Source organism: Haliaeetus leucocephalus, unplaced genomic scaffold, assembly GCF_000737465.1.
Source record: "Haliaeetus leucocephalus isolate CR32 unplaced genomic scaffold, Haliaeetus_leucocephalus-4.0 Scaffold101, whole genome shotgun sequence".
In the NCBI taxonomy this organism is placed as follows: domain Eukaryota; kingdom Metazoa; phylum Chordata; class Aves; order Accipitriformes; family Accipitridae; genus Haliaeetus; species Haliaeetus leucocephalus.
In genome coordinates, this window is record NW_010972537.1 from 2,931,469 (window position 1) to 2,951,096 (window position 19,628).

The window sequence follows — 19,628 nt, forward strand, 5'->3', positions numbered from 1 at the left end:
GAGGTACGCACGTACAGTTTCCTTCACTGATGCAAACTCATGAGATGTGGTCAGAGGGAAGACGAGAGGAAGGGTGGAGTCAGAGGGCAACCCGCCCCCCAATGCTGCTGCGATTTTGGTCACTGGCTCCAAGTCGTTTCAGTTCTGTGAAGCATCTGAACAAGCAGAAGGCAAGGAGGAGCAACACTTCTCTTGAAAATATATTGCACTCTGCAGGATGGACTTTTGTCCTGCTGGTAAGCCTTGACTGTCTTTTGCCCTGTTTTCTGTGGGGGCTGTGCGCTCAGTTTGAGGGGGCAGAGCACACCGTGAAATCCCAGCAGCTAGAGTGGATGCTGCAGCTGGTGGCTGGAGGAATGAGGTGGTGGAAGATCCCTGGTGGTGCAGTTAATTGCTTGCCAGCCTTCTGCATTAGGCATGGTTTTCTTCTTACTTGCTCTCCCGTAAGGAAACTCCTTTCACATTGGAGAAATTTCCCACTGATTTGAATGGCCTTTGTGCTGAGAGTGTCTACTGCTTGTGCTGGTGATCCTGAGCTGAGAACTGACTCAGGGGTATCAAGGGTATATGTGACACTTGGGATGAGCACCTATAAGCTTTGGCTTCTCTTCATGCAACTCTAGCATGGCTTGCAAGCTCCTCAGCGGCGTTTCCCTACAGCCCCCAGGAGCTGGTTTGCCTTTGAGGAGCCTCTCATGCAGTTGGGTATCCCAGTGCAACATGCTTGCAAGGCTTTTTGGTACTGGGGCATCTCTTGTGTATATCCATGTTAAAGGTAAATGACTGTATTTGGATTCTACCAACACCAAGTGACCTGCAGGTGGGCCTGCCTGGTCCTGAAATAATCTCAAAAGGCAGATGTTGGGGGCGGGGGGGCAGAGATAAGCCACATCTGAGGAACTGAGAGAGATCTTGGGTTTTATTTCCTACTTTAGCAGGTGGTAAATAAAGTGGTTGGGATTCAGCAGGGAAAGGCATCCTGCCAGACTGAACGTTTCTAGCCTCTGGCTGAGGAAGCTCTGAGTGTGTGTCTGTGCAAAGGCAGCAGATAGGGAGAGCCGAATAGGAACAGCCTGAACAAGGGCCAGGAAGAAAAGGGATCATCTTGCACTGGCCCTGCTTTGTCTGACTCCCTGTCCTCACAGGCTTTTGCATATAGGATATAGAGCACAGAGTGAAGGGAAAAAGCAGTGCCCGGTCCTAGGTGGGTAGCCAAGGAAAGGGCACGCTCAAACCGCAAAGCAGCCTTGCTTGTCAGGGAAATTGGTGGGACCTATGGGAGCTGAGCTGTTGCCAGCATCTGGCTATGAATGTTGGTGAAGGTGGATCCCATCGGATCACCCAGCCCTCCCCACCTGAAAGCAACAGTGGACAAAGCTTCTGCAGGACAAGCGGGGGGGGGGGGGGGGGGGTACCTCATGTTTCACTACTTATATTGGGATGTGCTTTCCACAGAAACTGAGGCTCTCAGCACTGATGGTCGGACACAGTCATTCACTCAAGTTATGTGTTACTGAGTTAATTATGTCTTAAAGTTACACACTGCAATAGCACAATGAGCTCCTGCTCAGGGACGACGTGGGTTTGCTCAGCTCTGGCTGGAGGCAGAGCTGGGAGCTAGGCACTGCCTGAAGAGATGTGCTGGTTCTGACTGATGTCTTTGCTCAGTCCCAGCCTGTCACTTCACCGCTGCGTGGGAAAGTGGGTTGGTTTGATGCTGCTCTACCTTGGGAGCCAAGGCTGCCGCCAGATGCAGTTTTCCAGTGAGCTTTAGAGCACTGGATGTGTTTAAAGTTGCTCGGTTGTGGCATGATTTTCCTGAAGGTCAGAAATGCACATACACCTTTTCCTGGCGTCACTCCTACCTGGAGGTGCAATGGTCCTGTTAGGTACCTGTCTGCCACCGCTGTGTGCAGATGAGACATGTGTCTGTGGGGAGGCTGCTTTCCCTGCAGTGGATGTCCTCTTCCAGCTTCCTTCAGGACCTTCTAGCGACTGTCTGGGTGAGGCCACAGAGCCAGTATGCCAAATCCTTGAGCTGGGTGTGTGAAACATGGGAGAGCAGACTTGTACCATGGTATCATGTGCTAGGATGTGTAGGGTGAGAGCCACAGGCAAAAGTGCCTGGAAGCTATCCTGACTGCTGTAAGTTGACTTGTGGGATAAGGGGACCGGGAGACAACACAAATTCTTCTTCACACCTTTCCCCCCATAGCCGGAGTGTGCAAATTAAACCTGTGTGAGGTCCGTGTTGAATTTCTTCAGACACAAACTGGAAGAGAACTGTGGAGTGGCTGCAGGAGGGAGGCAGATTGGGCTGGAGGAAATTGAGGAGCTGGAAAGCTTCCTGGTATCTGCCTGGTACTAGCCTGGAACCTGGCTGGGGAGGTGGTGGTCTGTGCTGGAAATGACTCAGCAGCCATATCAAAAAAAGAAAAGGAATTTCACTTCTTCCATCAGACAGTCTCATCCAGGCAAGAAGGTGCCCATCAGGCTGCTCTGCTTGTGTGTTGCCATGGGTGGAGGTGCCCAAACCCTTTAGCAGCCACACTCAGAACCCTACATTGACTTGCAAATGGGCCAGCTGAACCTCTGCTGTTATACTGTGGGTGGGTAGCACATGGATGGTCTGTAACAGTGCTACAGATGCAGTCATTCTTCATAACCCTCCTCTGCTGTTTCTGCAGTCCATCCTTCCAGCTCTCCTGGGTAGTCACTGCCCACTTACCTCTGTGCTCCAAAAGCTATCTTCCTAGTCGTATGCTTTTGTTTGGGATTGAAAGCCTCACTTAGCACCCGGACGGCTCTGCACAGCCCTTTGCAATGGGAAGTGAGACCAGCAAACACAATACTCTGCTGGCCATCTGAGTACCCAGGCTTTTGGGTAACTCTGACCTGCCGTCCAGATGGGGAGGCTGAGGGCGTAAGTCACCACAATTGGAATTGAAGTCTGTGTTCTGTTTTGAGCGACAGCACTAAAAATACAAGACTGGGAAATTCACAAAGAACTGGCAGGTCTTTCTATCTGTGTCTGCCCTGAGACTGGGGAAACAATCTCAAGAGAAGGTGTAAGCCCCACAAATGTGATGCTGATGTGCTTTCCTTTCAACATCTGCTCTCTGAAAATAAATTCCAAGCAGCAACTTCATGTCCTCTCTGGAGAGGATGCTAGCCAGTTTTTTAATGTCTTGTGTCTGAACTGGAAGACTTCAGTGTTGGTTTGACTGACAGCATCCCCCTGAAACCTGCGGGTCTTTTCGTGGGGTGTTCTTCATTGGCGTGAGATTTCCCCCTGTGCAGAGAACCCTGACCAGGGCTATGCTTCATCTGTGTCCTGACCTAGCCCTAGAGGGAAGTGGAACTTGGTGGTACTGAGGCTTTTGACGAGGCTGAAGCTGTTCCTCAGTCCCCTAGTGCAGGGATGAATTCCCTCTGCCATTGCAAAGGTCTGGAGTGAGCCAGGCAGTGTGTCACTCGGAGTGTCCCTCTCCTGCCAGCTCCGCTCATTCTCAATGTGGAGAGGGAAGGAAAGGCAAAACAGCCTGCTCTCATTATCTCGTCTGCTGCTTGCCCAGCTGCCTCTGCTGCCTTTGCTGCTTTTCTGTGGACGTTTCCCCAAACAAGCCTTTTGTGTTCGCTGCCCCTAACTGTAGACCCCAATGTGTGCAATAACATTGATGAATGGCCTCAGAACAGCCTTGAGCAGAGCATTACGCTGTCTGTTAGGGAAGCAGAGTAACATGTAGGTGCTGACCTCAGAATTATTTTCCAAGGCAATCAGGGACTTCAGCTGCTTAGGAAACTTAGGAAACCTTACAAGGACCCTCTCTGCAGCTCAGTCTAAGGTGCTCTGAAAATTTGATCCATCCATTTTTTAACTTACTATGTCACCTTTTGCTATTTTTTTATCCCTTGATTCCCTCCCCTTCTCCATGACTTGTACGCTTTTTCTCCCCCGCCGTCCCCACACACACAGTCCTTCCCACACTTTTCTCATTCTGACAAACTGGACAGATAAATCACTCAGGACTTGGGGTTTTCAGATGTTCAGGAGGAACGGGGACTGAGTTATTTACAGTCATGGTGGGGATCATGTGGGTGAGATGGTGTCCTCTGGGAGCCTCATATCTCTTTGAGGTGCTTTAGGCTGCTTCAGTAGACACAGAACAACTGAAGCAAAGCAACCAGCCACACCACAGACTTTGCTGATGGGGTGGGGGAAGAGAAGGTTCCTCAGGTATGTTCTGCTACGGTGCTTTTGTGGAAAGAAATACAAGACAAAGGGTCTTAGTGATAATTTGTCAAGGAATCACCACAGTGATTCCACAATTACAAGACCCCATAGGGGTGAGAGAGATAAAGCTGAGGGGACCAAGGTGTTGGCCTCACCTCCTGCAGATGCTAGAATGGCAGGAGACATAAAGTAAGCTGAAAGACCCAAGCACCGCTCACAAACGCAGGATTGACATTCAAGGGGAAGTCAGCAACCCGCCTAACAAGCAGCAAAGCCACTGCATGGGGGGGGGGGGCTTGTTGTTGTTGTTGTTTCTTTTTGGTTGGTTGGTTTTGGTTTACTTGCTTGCTTGCTTGCTTGCTTGTTTGTTTATTTGTTTTCCCCTCACATACAGATTTGGCTGTTGCGAGCTGCTGGATGCCACAGGTTTTCTTTCCCTCTTGACCAGCTTCAGCAATCAGCTTTCAGCTCTTCAGGAGGGCTGCTCGCAGAGCTGGGAGGGGACATGGGTCCTTCCCAGCCCTGGCTTCATGCTGGCTTCTTGCCCAGTGCTTTCCTCCCAGAGGCTCAGCAGCCTCTCCCCAGGGAATGCAATGCTTGAAAACAGCAGGAGAGAGGCTGCAGCCTGAGAAGAGTGATAGGACAGACTTAGCACAGAGAAACCCAACCAGCTGGGAGGATGGGGGGAAGATTAGGATCGGGTAAGGCAGATCTCTCTGAGCTGTTGCGGCCATGACAGGAAAGAAGCATGTAAGCTCTGAGATAACTGCCCTTGTCCCCTTTTCCTTCTGTCTGTCTTGGCTAGTTCCTTCCCCTTTTTCCCCACTCATATTTATAGCAGTTGTTTTGCATGTGAGATCCACACTAAGAGAATTTCCAAGGCAGCTGGTACTACTTCCCCTTTTTCCAGGAAGACAGGAGGCCCAGGGGATTTTGGCTTATGAAACAGTGGAGCAGGGCATCCAGTGACCTGACCTAGCTTCCTAGGGAAGCTTTGGTTTAGGTGCAGCAAGGACCCTGTCTGCAAGTTCTGCAGTGACCTCCCAGGAGCTCCAGTGCTCTCAGCCTTGTGTGAGCCCCTTGGTTTTTTCCTGGGGCTCACCATCTGCTTTGCCTCTCTAGGGCTGCAGCCTCCTCTTTCTCCTTGCTGAAGAGGCTGTGCTTCACCTGGATTATATTTAGCACCAGTGCTGTCACCCCAATTCTTCTAAGTCTTTTATGAATCATTTTGTGGTTGCCTTGGCTCTGCTGGTATCTATTTAACTTCCTGTACATGACAAGGAAGCCTACTCATATTTCTGCATTGTCTGTAGTCCATAGAACAGCCTCCCACAGATGCTCCTTCTTCAGCAAGGCTTTCATCCCCCCAGATCCTGCCCTCAAACTTGAAAAACCTTGATTCTCTCTCTTAAGCCATTTCTGACACTAGCTGTGGTGGATCTATCCATGAAGCCAGTGGCTCTTCATGGGAGGTTTGGATGGAGATGAAGTATTTAGGTCACAGCTTTTTAGCACGTAAAGATGACTGACGTAAAAACCACCAAAAAGCATTTGGTAAGACCTCTTCATTGTGCTCATGGTGAGCAAAATCAGTTGAGTAGGTGGGGTGGATTGCTACAGGGTTAGATCAGAGGGCTATCAGCACAGCAGCTGGCTGCTAGGAGGACTATATGGGTTTGTGCTGCTCGCTCTGGACTGAGAACCATTTGCAGGGAAAAGCTGAGGTGCAGTGGCTGCAACAACAGGGAATACAGATGCTAAAACACAGAAATCAGAGTTGCTGGGGCATGACCCTAGGAGAGGATAGGCGCTGAGAGGCTGAGGGAGCTTTTCGTGTGATATGTTGGCCACAGTGCTATTCTCACAAGCATCTTTGCTCTTCCAGGGTCAACTGACTTGAGTGAGGCTGAAGAGGCCGAAATAGAGACAATCAGGCAGCACAGACAGGAGCTTTTGGAGGACATTAAGGTAAGGACCATCCTGTTCCTCCTGTTCTGCCTAGCCTTTTCAAAACTGTCTTCACCAAGGAGCATCTTCACGTAACAGTCCAGGCCATGAAGAAGTGCTCCTGCACAGGAGACGTTTGCTCTGGCATGATCCAACTTGAATTCAGAACTTCAGGCTGCCCTGGCATATTTGCCACCAGTGTGCATCCAACCTGTGGTACTCTCTGCTGCAGGAGTCATCAACTACCCTAATGGGATTTTTGAGAAAGACTGGTCAGCTCATTAGCAGGGATGAGCTGGGACTGCATATTAGGATTGAGTGTGACTTTACTAAGTCATACTGGCAGGGATCTGGCTCAGCATTTGTGATTATTTTTAATTACTGATTACCCGCTAATGACGTATCCGTCCTAGTTACCTGCTACATCCCCCTGTGTTTATCAAACTTTTGTTTGGTTTGTGGACCTCTAACAAGTCCTCCACGAAGGATCTTGTCTCTTTAGAGAGGTGTGATGGCAGGACCTACCACACAAGTTTCCATGGTTGAACTTGCTTTTCTTCTTTTCTTTTAGCAGACACAAACATTTCTCCACTGACTCCTAAGATGTCTGAAAGTGACAGATTCAAAGTCAGTAATATTGCATCGCAGACATGCATGGTGCTTTACACTTTCTATTCTGTTCTGCCTCCACCATCGTGGAATGTCGTCTCCCATTTGAGAGACCTTATTGCACTGATTCATTGGACTTGCACTGATTTTCCCACAACATGAAGATGTCCAGATGCCTGGGGAGTAGGTGCAATACTTCCTTGCATAGAGTAACAGAATAACCCAAACTACTTATTACTTCTCAGGCTTCCAGAGTCACCATCTCCACTGCGAATCAGAATGGTGTCTTGTCTCTTCTTGCAAAACAGGCTACAAATGTATGTGCATGTGGTTTGCTTATGTGTGGTTCTTATCTCTTCAGTTTTCAGAATAGGCAATGGGCACTGTAGGGGGCAGGATAGCTGAATAGGAATGTTACATTTTTTACCCACTATGGACAGAGAAAAGCTGCTAGACTACACAGACCCGTACTCTAAATCCCAAAGCCGTTAACTAATGGGGTATACATTGCCCAGTGGAGCAGGATGAGTTTAGGTGAAAGAGTACCTAGAACTAGAGACATTTTCCCAGGTGGATTTCTTCAGAAAGTATCAAGCAATACCCGTTAACACAAAGACTTGGGGGGATGTCTGGTGGGGTGAGAGGGAGGAGGGGAGAGGATGGGTCTCGACTTGCCAGTTACACTGCCAAAAGACAGCAGTGAATAAAATAACAAAACTGATAAACATTTGAAATTCAGGAGCTAAGATCACAGCTTTGTTACATTTATGCAATACCTAAAGCTTAGGAAGGTATAGTCCCACCTCTGGAGACTGATGAAGCTCAACAGAATGAAGGCCAGAGCAAAACTGAAATCCAGAAGCTCTTTTAAGTTATGGGATATTGGAGAACTTCAGTTTCTGTCTCTGCGTGCATATTGTGGCCATATCCTCGCCCCTTGTTGAGACAAGATCTGTCATAAAACAACCCTTCTTCCCCTGCCAATTCTGGTTTGTATGGGGAAGAATTTGGGTGATTCCTGGAAGAGAGCTGTGATGCCCTCTGGCTCTGAGGAGGACTGTAACTGCAGGATGGAAGCAAGGAGATATAGACATCTTCATTTCCTTGGTAACACGGAATATCCAGCCAAGAAGGCCATGGTCTGCCATGGGCCTAAAGGAAATGGAATTCTACAACTGATTTTTTTTTTTTTTTAAATTTGGCAGTGATTACTCTCTTTTACTCCTTCTCTCTTCTTTCTCCACCTAAAGACAGGTATCTGCTCAATGGTATTTGAATGATAGGTATGTTAAAAACTCTGTGTTTCACAATGTGGCCACTTCAGGTTCATATTGACCTCACAGCTACTGGTTCCACTTCCCCTTTCCTGGATGTGTAGCATGGCTATGCAAAATAAAAGCTAGAAGGAAATGGGCATGATGGAAGGAGTCTCACATCTGACATTGTTTGAGGAACTGAAATCAACATTGGGGTATGTTCTCTGACACCCTCCCCACTGGCTAAGCTTGTTTTTCCAGCCTTGATTGACAACAGACTTGAGAACTTCATTCTGCCCCTCTCTCCCATTGTTTTCATCTGGAATCCAGCAGGGTCACCCCAGAGTAGTGCCCATTTCATAGACATCTTTGGCTGTTGTGACCATCTGACCAGTCCTTCTCCTGTGATTGAGGGAAGAAGTAAGAGATGCTCTGTATGTGTCTGCTGGTTTTCCCTCCATCGCCTTCATCCTCCTGATATTTCTTTTGCAGAAGCTAAAGGAAGAGATTGCTCAAGTGTTTGCGGAAATTGAGTGCTTCCAAAATGCAGAGAAGAGGAAAGAGGCAGACAATAATCCTGGGGAGCAGACCAGGCAAGTGGGACATGATGGGTATTTCTTTTTTTACGAACTCTCTGTCTTGATGTTGAGAAAACAAAAAGCCACTGAATGGATTTGGATCACAACAAAGACAGGGAAATGAGGCCAGGAATACCCTTTTCTGCTGTGAGATTTCTCTTTATTCCTAGATAGTCAGACACCTGTTCTTGCGATATCTGAGTTACCTTGTGAGTGAATTGAAACATGGCCCTTTATTCCAAGTTTGACTTTCCTTCTTCGCGTTTGCAGCAAACTATCACAGAAGGATAAACTGTCCCTGGGCAGGAAGAAATTCAACATGGACCCTGCAAAGGTAGGATTTGTTCATTCTACCTATGAGGAGAAAGCTGGGAGGAAAAGCTTCTCTTGGCTACTGGTCCACTTGCAGCCACCCATGTCAAAGGAACTATGGCATGGGACTGTGGGGCTGGTTTCCAGTTAGGCTTCCAGTTAGTAGCACCCTTCATCCTGTCCCTGAATAAGGTCTTCTGATGTGATCAAACTGTGTTGCCTCCCCCCCATCATGTGCCTATAGGCCATCCCATCAGATGCCACCCAAAACTAAGAGAAATAAAGGGAGGATGGTTTAACACTGCCAATGTGTCAGGAGAGCCAAGCCTCCTTCAGCCCAGCTCTTCTTGCCTGTGAGAGGCTGAGAGTTGGCCATAGTGGGATGGAGGAGGATGAAGTAAGAAGAAGGTGAGAAGTTTTGAGAGTGTGTCAGGTTCCTTGGCTCATTCAGAACAGAAGAGGACAAGCTGCCTCTGTCATTTTGGAAGTCGTTTTGGTTTTGGTAGTACTGGATGGACTGTGGAGTGAATCCAGGTTTTCCACTTTCTGGGACTCCGACCAGTGAGGTCCAGACACCAAAACCTTCATGCCTCTGCAGAAAGCTCTCAAATTGTCATGATTAAGTAGAGAAGATGTGAGAAAGACAGTTTCCTCTTCCTTCCTCCTCACTGATGAACGATTATTTTTGCACTCTGTAAGGAAAACCACAAGCTGCGATTGAACAGTTGCTCCTCAGCAGCTAACCACCACAGCTAGCATCTTGCGTGGCTGCTCGTCTGAGTGACAACTTTTCATGCCTCCTCCTCTGCCCTGCTGAGACCCTCAAGATGCCTTCCCCAGTATCCCCACCACAGGTGGAGTGCTTGCCAGTCCCCTGGACATCCCTCTGCCAGTGGGAGCTGTCTTAGAGCAGTGATACCGGGACTTACAGCCTTGCGTGAGAGCAGGTTCCATTTTGCCTTTCTGTTTGACCTTGGTTTGAGGTCCTAGAGGGATCTCTCGCTGTGGCACTCTGCTATGCTGTGCAGAAATATGTGAACTAGCTCTGACCCCAAACCAGTTTAGCTTTATTAGTTCAATGCTGATCAGCCCGGGTCAAAATGTTAAACTATGTGCCTATATTATTGTCGTGGTTTACCCCCAGCCAGCAACTAAGCACCACGCAGCCGCTCACTCACTCCCCCCCATCCAGTGGGAGGGGGGAGAAAATCAGGAAAAGAAGTAAAACTCTGGGGTTGAGATAAGAACGATTTAATAGAACAGAAAAGAAGAAACTAATAATGATAATGATAACACTAATAAAATGACAACAGTAGTAATAAAGGATTGGAACGTACAAATGACACGCAGGGCAATTGCTCACCACCCGCCGACCGACACCCAGCCAGTCCCCGAGCGGCGAATCGCTGCCCCCCCACTTCCCAGTTCCTAAAATAGATGGGACGTCCCATGGTATGGAATACACTGTTGGCCAGTTTGGGTCAGGTGCCCTGGCTGGGCATGAGAAGCTGAAAAATCCTTGACTCTAGTCTAAACACTACTGAACAACAACTGAAAACATCAGTGTTATCAACATTCTTCACATACTGAACTCAAAACATAGCACTGTACCAGCTACTAGGAAGACAGTTAACTACATCCCAGCTGAAACCAGGACAATTATGCAGATGTCTGTTTATTGCTTCCCTTTTGCTACATGCTGAGAGGTAGCTGCAATGCAAGGAACTTTCTTTGCCCCTCCTTGCTAAGGTTACACTTCACCCCTGCAGTGCTGATATACTTTAAATGAGTTCCTACTTCCAAGATCTCAGGGCAAGTTCCTGAAGCTAGTGGACATAAGCGTTAGGAATCTGGCTGAACAAAACCTTTTGGGAGAAACATTTTCTTCTGGAAAATGGAGCCCCATCATCACAGCAATGCTTTACAAAAATTAAATTGATCTTACCAAAGTTCTGTCTGGGGAAAAAGAAGGGAAAATAGTGTGGAAAAATCTCACAAATGTTTCAATTTCTCCTTTTGAAACTGCTTTTTCTTTGGGGCATTTTAGAAATAGTTTCTTATATATTACAAGGCAAAGTGAATTGATTCTGTTGAAGTAGAACATTTTGACGGATCTAAAACAATTTTCATTCCTTTATTGTATTTTGTGAGGAGAATTGCAATGTGGTCTGGAGAGCTGCAGTGGTTTTAGATATTGTTAAGAATCTGAACAAAACCTCAACTTTCTGTGACTTTGAAAATCATGAAATTCCCTCTAAAATAGGATGTTGTCTCTTTGCACAGCCAAACTCAGACCATCTATATCCCTTAAAAAACATATTCCATCCTTACTGGCTGGGGAAGATGGAGCTGAAAAGATTGCAGACTTCTGTGTTCTGTGGCATAGAAGAATATTCAGGAAAAAAATAATTTTAAGTTGTCTCAAGCCCATATTTTTGTCTGAGTACATTTTTTTATAATGTCTTCTTTCAAACAACATTTTTTTCTTTAAGTTAATTTGGGAAAAAAATGACATTTAGGAACAGAACACTAAGATATTTTGATTGAAAATGTTAAAATGAATTATTTGACTTTCCCTTTTTGGACTTTTAACTTACATTGCCCTTTTTTGTTTACTTGAGTTTCCATCCCAGTGAAACATTTATCCAAATCTAAGCATGAAATAGAAGTGGTATTGACCCACCATGGTGGATGAAGAGGGATGGAATAAGGGTGGGGACATGGCTGTGGTCTCCCATAAAGGGGCTGGGGAGCAACAGAGGAGGCAACATCATCAAAGCCAAGGAAGGCTGATAGCAGTGTTGGGGTCCTACAGAGCTGTCTTACCTCACTGTCTTGCTTCTCCTCCCCCAGGGGATCCAGTACCTGATTGAGCAGCAGGTATTGTCCTCAGACCTGCAGGAGATTGCCAAATTCCTCCACAAGGGTGAAGGCCTGAACAAGACAGCCATTGGGGATTACCTGGGTGGGAGGTGAGCAACCCAGCCAGGATGAGGAGGTCCTTTGGATGCCCTGTCCTGCCTGGCCCCTTTCAACTACCATTTCAGATGACCCCTGGCAGACCTCGGTCGGGTGCCAAGACTGAACACAGCTCAAACTGCAGTGGGCTGGGTGGGCAGTACACCCCGGAGGTTGGAGTGTGGCTAAGGCTGGCTGTATGGGCTACCTTTTCTCCTGCCTGTAATGGGGTCAGTCTTCCCAGACAAGAGTGTGCATCTTGGCTTCTTGTTGGTCAGAGGGGAAGTGAAGGCTGGAATGGAGCTGGGTGCATGTTGTCACGCCAAAGGGCATCAAAACTGAGCAGGGTCAAAGCTGTCTTCTGAACTTTTCCCTCTATCCTCTCCCAGGGACCCCACAAACATTCAGATCCTCCAAGCCTTTGTGGCATGTCACCAGTTCGCCAACCTCAACCTGGTGCAGGCTCTGAGGTGAGTGACCATGCAGGACGCAAGAGAAGGAGCAGGAGCCTGCTCAGCCACTGGGTCTTACCCCCCAGGAAGGTTGTGAAGCCTTACTGGCCTGAAATGGGGCTTCCCAAGGCCCTGCTGCATGTGTTTGCTCCAAGACTGTTGCTTCGTGAGGTGTTAACACCTTTTCCTGGGGGAACTCTTTCATGGCCCCTTGACTGGACTGGCCATGTGCAGAGAAGATGGGAAAAGCCAAGTGGGTCACTGTGGCTTCAATGGCTAGAGGGATGGGGCAAGTTATTTTTTGCACTGGGAAACATGTCTGTCCACAGTGTCCGTTCTGTCAGTGACAAAGTGACTCTGTCTTAGGGCATCTTGTTTTCTTATAGGCCAGCCTCTTGGCAGGAGTCTTGATGTCTCTGCTGCCTTGCAGGGCACTCATTAGGGAAGAGGAGCCATGATTTCCAGGATGCTTACTTCTGCTTCCAGCTTTTAGGGTGTTTGAGGCTGATGACCTCAGGCAATTTCTGGAGAGAGGAGCAGAGCTCCTGCTTCATGCACTGTGTTGTCTTCCCAGTCTGATGGGATGACTTCTTTTATTTTCCCAGTGTCCCACGGGTTGAGGGAAGGGATGAATGTCCCTTGCACCCAATCTGACTAATTCTCTGGCATGCTGCTCCTGACAGACAGTTCCTATGGAGCTTCCGGCTGCCTGGGGAAGCGCAGAAGATTGACCGGATGATGGAGGCCTTTGCCAACTGGTACTGCAAGTGTAACCCTGGAGTATTCCAGTCCACAGGTAGTTATGGGGAGAAGAAGGCCTGTAAAGCTGAGCTCCACTGCTTGCTAGGGAAAGGAGCCATCCTTTTCCATTCACAAAGCACAGAGGTCATCACTTGGAAGTGTGGATGTTTGCCCTTAAGATGAAGGAGGTAGCCCAGTTCCTGTGAAGCTTTTCAGTAGGCTGAGGGTCTTCAGTCCTCCTTGTGCTACTGTGCCCCAGTCCATCCCCATGGGCAATAGACGTGAGAAGTGCTCCCAGCCCCACATGAGGTATATACCTCATCACAGCAAGGATAGCAATGACAGACATGTGTCTGTAGAAGCTTTCCTGCTGGCAGAGCCATTATCAGACCAGATCTACCCGACTTGCCCCATTAACCTGAGGGGATGGAATCACCTCCATACAGGGGATCAGCTCTGTCCCTCTTTCTCCTAGCAGAGGGGATATCTCCCTTTTCCTCCTACAGCTGAGAGGATGACGCTGTTCTCCAGTGACTGGAAACCAAGCTGCCTGTTAGGGTGTGGATTGATCTGCCTTCTAAGACAAGTGCCACCCATCCTGGTTTTCTTTCTTGTTGCCAGATACGTGTTATATACTCTCCTTCTCTATCATCATGCTTAACACCAGCCTGCACAACCCCAATGTGAAAGACAAAACCCCCTTTGAAAGGTTTGTATCCATCAACAAAGGCATTGACAATGGAGAGGACCTGCCAGAAGAGCTCTTAAAGGTAAGAAGACCTCCCATTTTTCTCATCAGTCCCTCTTTTCTCTCTGGTTTGGGGTCCACTGAGAATCAAAGGTCCACAGGTCTCAGTGTCATACAGGTCTACTGACCTTCTGCCATACAAGGGGAAGGGCTGCGCGAGGAAAGAGGGCAGTATGTACAAAAGCAAAGCTGGAAAATGTGGAAACTGCTTCGGAGAGGGGCTGCACACACGCTTGTTGATGAGGACATGGAGCAAGAGAGACAGGGCTGAAGACATTCAGGGAACAGCAGTATCAGTTTAAGAAAGTTTGTGCTTTTAAGTGTGTCCGTGTAAGAGAGGAACAGATACTGTAACTGTGTGAGAGAGGAAGACATGAGCTGCGGGCGTCTGTGTGTCATGTAGGCACGAAGCTGTGTGAACAGGACACCCACCTCGCTGGGAGGTAGCTGGGCACCTGACTCTTTTGGCCAGCTTTGAAAGTCCCAGCCCCCAAGGGGACTGTCTGTTTCTTGTGTGTTTCTGTGTGTGTGAGACAATGTCACCGTGGCCCAGATTATGAATCCCTTTCCCTTGTTCATACGTAAATGTCTCAGCTGACACCAGTGTGCCCATCAGTCAGGACACCAGTGCCTGACCTCTCTTACACCAGGATATAGCTTTGAGTGAGTAGAACCAACAAGTCCCAAATGACTGTCAGGGCCTCTTCCAGCATCTCATCCACCATCTGTAAAGCTCTCAGCAGGTCCGTGGTGTCTCTGATCCCAGAAAATGAAGATGCAGCACGGGGGAGACAGAGACAGGGGAAGCATCCATTAGCAAAGCTGGAGCTACCATTTTCCCGAAGGCTCAGCAACCATGGGACCTGCCCTATGAGGCAGCCTGCCTGCATGTGTCTAGCTTTACCCAACCAACCTGGGGAGAATAACTTGTGTCAAAGAGGCTGCCTACATCCCACACTTGGGTTTGCTAAGAATCATCCCCTCAGGGTGAAGGCTTTAGATTTTTCTCCAGAGTGTCATTTCTTGCAGGCAATTTGAGGGAAGTTGCAGGAGCCTGTAGTTTCATTTTTTTTCTTGGCTTCGGATTTGTGTAATAAATGATAGCAAATCCAATGATGTGAGCAACATTTTTGTATCCCTTGAAAGCTAGTAACCTGCCTCCCTGTCACTGCTGTTATGAATGTCACCCTTGTGTCCCTCTGCAAAAGCCTTGGTTCTACGAAATGTGCCTCCTTGTGGTCATGTAGATGTGTGTGTTGGTCTCTATATAGAAGTTCTCAGCAGAGTGTTTGGCACCACAAACCCAGGGCCTAAATGGGGCTGCAGTCTCTGCCGTGTCGTGTCGTGTGTGTGTGTCCCCCATGTGCCTTTGTACTACTCACAGCGGCACTCGTGTGACATGCTGGGTTTGGTCACTGCACTCTATGGGTGCACACTTTTGTGTCTGTGACTTTCCAGATTGGGTCTCTTTTTTGGACACAGGATGCAGAAAAGAGCCGGCGATCCCCCTTGAGGCCCTGTGAGGTATAGACTGAGGGCTGCTGTACCCCCAGGGCTCATCTCCCACTCCCCTCCCCATTCACCCACCTGCTCCTGTGGAAACAGAGTGATGAACCAGCTGGACCTAGGAGAGTTTTGTACAAGCTTTGCCAGAAATCTCTTTCTTTCTTTCTTTCTTTCTCTTTCCCCCATCAATGCTCTGGGGCAGAATCTGTTTGAGAGCATAAAGAATGAGCCATTCTCCATACCTGAGGATGATGGGAACGACCTCACGCATACTTTCTTCAACCCTAACCGTGAGGGCTGGCTCCTGAAACTAGGTAAGGAGGAGGATTCCCCTAGCTCCTCTGAATTCCCCGCCTGCCTGCCTCCCACCACAAATCTCCCCCAGGAACCCACCAGCATCTCTGCTGTCCTTCCCTCCCATCCGCTGCAGTGGGGTGAGGCTGACACCTGCCGTCGATCCCAGCTGCCTGCTCTCTCCTCCCAGCTCCTGCAGGCTTTGTCTGCTCAAAAAGGGACTAAAAAAAAGATATCCCTCACCCCTCCCCATTCTCAGCCCCATCAGAGCAAAACTGGCTCCCTGTGTGTGCGTGTCCACCATACGGCACCACATCAGCGATGAGCACCACGGTTGCTTCCTTGGGGGCTGATCTACACGGAGAGCTGGGAGGGTATGACTGTGTGTGCCTGTCTGGAGACTGGGGGGGCAGGGGGTGTGCATGAAGGACAGCAAAATGTGTGACTAATGCCTTTTGAACCTCACTGCCTTTAGGAGGACGTGTGAAAACCTGGAAACGCCGTTGGTTCATTCTGACCGATAACTGTCTGTACTACTTTGAATATACCACGGTAAAGGCTTAACTCCTGGTTGGGAAACTGTGTCCTGGGTGGTTACGAGCCTCTGAGGGGCCAGGGAGGAGCAGAGGGTGGGAGGCAACTCTTCCCTTCTATCCTACACTCCCAGACTGAACTCAGACCTCCCTTCTCTCCTATGCTGTTTCCTCACCTCTGGTCTTGAGGAGGAGAGGCTGGACACTGCAGCTATTGCTGTGATCTCCTAAGCTCCCCGTTGTGTAAATGGAGGCGGTGTCCTCTCCTTGTCACCCCCACAAAGACACACGGCTGGGAAATCAGAGAGGCTCTAAGAAGTGGCATAGATATGGGGAGCATGCTGGGTATTAATTCATGTTTCCTGCCTTCAGGACAAAGAACCTTTGGGCATTATCCCCCTGGAGAACCTCTCAGTCCAGAAGGTGGATGATCCCAAAAAGCCAGTAAGTCTCCATTGCTTGGTACTCTGCCAACACAGGCTTTCAGGCAGTCAGAGGGAAGAGAGGGTGCACACACCCTACCCTCACCATGCTTCTTGGAGGGAAGGTGCCACTCCAAACTGCCTTGTGCCCCCATCTAAATATGATGGTATCTAAACATGATTGTATTTTACCAGGGAAGATCTGGTGTGAACGTTGAGCTGTCCTTTGGCTGGCTGTATTGTATGTTTTCATGTGTGTTTGTAGGGGGGGTGGAGATCAGTGCACACAGCTGACTCCCTACTCATTTTGCACCAGGAGATGTGGGTTCAATTTGTCTCCCCAGGACTCGCCATAATGAGTTACAGCACATGTAGACCAGACAGTGCTGTGGTGTTAGGAAACCTGCTCAGGAAGTGACATTCTTTGTCTGTGCATCTTTTGTGGATACCCGCTCTTTGATCTGTCGTCACTCTGGGAAAAGTGCCCTCTATCTGTGTGGTGGCAGGCAGAAGAGAGGATGGTTCATCTACTTAAAAGGGGGAGAGACCTTAATGAGTGGAACAGAGTGACAGATCCCAGAAGGTGTTTTCTGATAACTGTTGATGCTCCACCTCTCCATAAAGCCTGTTTTAGTGTCCAGTCATTCACAGGAAGGGTGTATTTACCTAAGAGGGATGGCCTGGAGATCTAACTCATAGGGGGGTTCTTGGGGTGGGGAAGGAAAGGCTCTGTTGAATTTCAGAGACAGAATGCTCTCCTCCCCTTTGGAAGCTCTCTGAGCCTGTCACCCATGGTTGAAGGCAGCATAGTCTCCTTGGTCCACCTTGTCCTCCCCTACAGTTCCATTTTATTCCCTTTCTGACAGAACTGCTTTGAGCTCTTCAATCCCAAATGCAAAGGGCAGAAGATTAAAGCCTGCAAAACGGACGGGGATGGGAAGGTGGTTGAAGGCAAACATCAGTCCTATAAGATCTCAGCAGCCACACCAGCAGAACGTGACGAGTGGATTGAGGCAATACGGTGAGGAGACTGGAACTGGAGGCCTGAGCTTGCCCTTGTTCAGCCCCAGGGACAATTGGTCATGCAGTTTATTTGGTTACCAGAGCTTGAAAAGGGGAGTGGAAAGGTTTGCAGTCTAGCAACTGTGGTACCTCTTGACTTTGAAGAGTTTTGAGGTCCCTTCTGGAGAATCTCTAGCCACAGCTAAATACTGTGCTGTAGGTCTGCAGATCTCCAGTCTTACATTTTGGTGAGTAGTGTCTCTGTGCAAGTTCAGTTAGGTTGCCTGTGCTGCTCTCCAGCATTAAATCTCTTACTTTTGCTCCTATTTCGGTTTATTTCCAGGACCAGCATCACACAGGATCCTTTCTATGATCTGGTCTCTGCCCGTAAGAAAAAGATTGCCAGCAAAAACTGAGCCCTAACCTGGTCACTGGCAGCAGGAAGATGTAGTTGTTGGACAACTTCACTCCCGTGCTGGGTTCTTCCAGTGAAGAAATTTGGGAGCATTGGTTCCCTCTGCCTCCCACTTGGCAGGAAGATGACTGAGAGGAAAACTTGCCAGATTTGCTTCTTCCCTTTCCAAACTGAAGGCAGAGGCGCAGGGCGCAATCCACTGAGGACTGTCAGAACTGCGGTCATGGCATTTCCCATGACCAAACATAAAGGCTCAACAGCAACTGGCCTTTGGGTTCTCCCCTATAGCCCCAGGCGTGTATGACAGGATCTGAGAGGACACGAGAATGTCTCCAGAATGTCTCCAGCCCCTCCTGCTATCAAACCAGGCCTGGGTATTTTTGTGTGGGGAACCATGTAGATGCTCTTGGAGCAGCCAAGCATGGTCCAGTCAGTTGCAGAGCAGAAAAGCCCCAGTGGTTTCTCTTCCACAAACAGAAGTGTAGTGGTTGTGGAAAAAGGGCCACTGATATTTAGGACCTCACTGTGAAACTAGAGGCCAAGGGAAGATAAGAAGCCCTCTGTTCAGAAGAGAGCCCTCTCTACCTCTTCCTATAGCTGTGAGGGCTGTAATCCTGGGAAGTCCCTGCTCTGTAACTGAGTCATAGGTTTTAGAAAGTTAAAGGTGTTGGAGAGGGAGATAAGGGGTAACTGAGTGTAGAGAGGCTGTGGGACCAGGGAAGCGGCTCTGGGTCTTTTGTCTCTCTGTTTTGTGACTCAGAGCCCACCACAGGTCTCCCTAGGGAAGAAACCTGAACACTAGCTCTTCTCCTGGCTGATGGCTCCCCAACAGAGGTTGCTTCCTTGTACCACTCCAGAGACCCGGGCTTTGTGTGTGAAAGGCCTGCAGCCAGAAGGCATGAAAAATTGGAGGTGCATACACACCACACACACAAGCACACACACAGAGGCATTCCCATCTTCACATACTGGTTTCATCTGAGCGTGGGGGTTTTTGTCTCTTGTGTGAAGAAAGAAATAAAAGTGCTTGAAACAAGCCCAACACTCAGGGTGACATGATCATTTTAGTGATAAAGGCAGAGGATGTAAGGTAAGAGTGTCATGTTCCTGTGCCTAGCAAAGCAGCCTGAGCACCACCGCAGCTCTGCACTGCACCCAAAATGCAGGCAGGCTGAGCACATGGCACAAGCAGGCAGCTGTTGGGCAGCGTGGAAAGGAGAAGTAGTTAATGGGACAAGACAAAAGGTGCAGGGAGCTGTAACACTGCAAACTGGGAACAGCATGGAGGCAAATACCAGACATTCGCTAGACACAATTACACCTGCAGGGTTAAAAGACGTGATAAGCTATTGCGATTTCATCTGTTACCTTTTGGTCTCTTCTAGTAAACACTGGTGCTGTCTCAATCTTTTGCCTTTTATCTTCCTGCAGAGGGCTCTATCTACCAGGCAATCTGCAGCAGGGCCAGCAGAGCCCGATTATTCATTCTAGTTATTTTTGCCCAAGCCACAGGAATGTTGAATTAATTTCAAGAGGCAGGGAGTGTATCTCAGAGTTCAAGCACGCGCTCACCCTGGAGAAGGAACGTGAAGGTTTTCTTCTGCTCGCGCCTGCAAATATC

The 19,628-nt window shown here is 48.6% G+C and overlaps 1 protein-coding gene across 1 annotated transcript; it reads left to right on the plus strand.

Moving 5' to 3' along the window:
- The first annotated feature begins 7 nt into the window (after nucleotides 1-7).
- Nucleotides 8-18,302, plus strand: CYTH4 (cytohesin 4). The gene is made up of 13 exons (XM_010585425.1): nucleotides 8-236; nucleotides 6,120-6,202; nucleotides 8,539-8,639; nucleotides 8,895-8,958; nucleotides 11,790-11,908; nucleotides 12,284-12,364; nucleotides 13,030-13,142; nucleotides 13,709-13,857; nucleotides 15,544-15,655; nucleotides 16,111-16,187; nucleotides 16,541-16,612; nucleotides 17,457-17,611; nucleotides 17,936-18,302. Exons 1-13 carry the CDS (start codon nucleotides 218-220, stop codon nucleotides 18,006-18,008), a joined length of 1,218 nt encoding a protein of 405 aa, XP_010583727.1. The 5' UTR covers nucleotides 8-217; the 3' UTR covers nucleotides 18,009-18,302.
- Nucleotides 18,303-19,628: the final 1,326 nt, after the last annotated feature.

Excerpts from the sequence above, each read along its gene's own strand:
- CYTH4 (XM_010585425.1), top strand. Across the intron at positions 12,365-13,029 it reads AACCTGGTGCAGGCTCTGAG|ACAGTTCCTATGGAGCTTCC; the intron begins GTGAGTGACCAT and ends TGCTCCTGACAG. Across the intron at positions 15,656-16,110 it reads GGGCTGGCTCCTGAAACTAG|GAGGACGTGTGAAAACCTGG; the intron begins GTAAGGAGGAGG and ends CACTGCCTTTAG.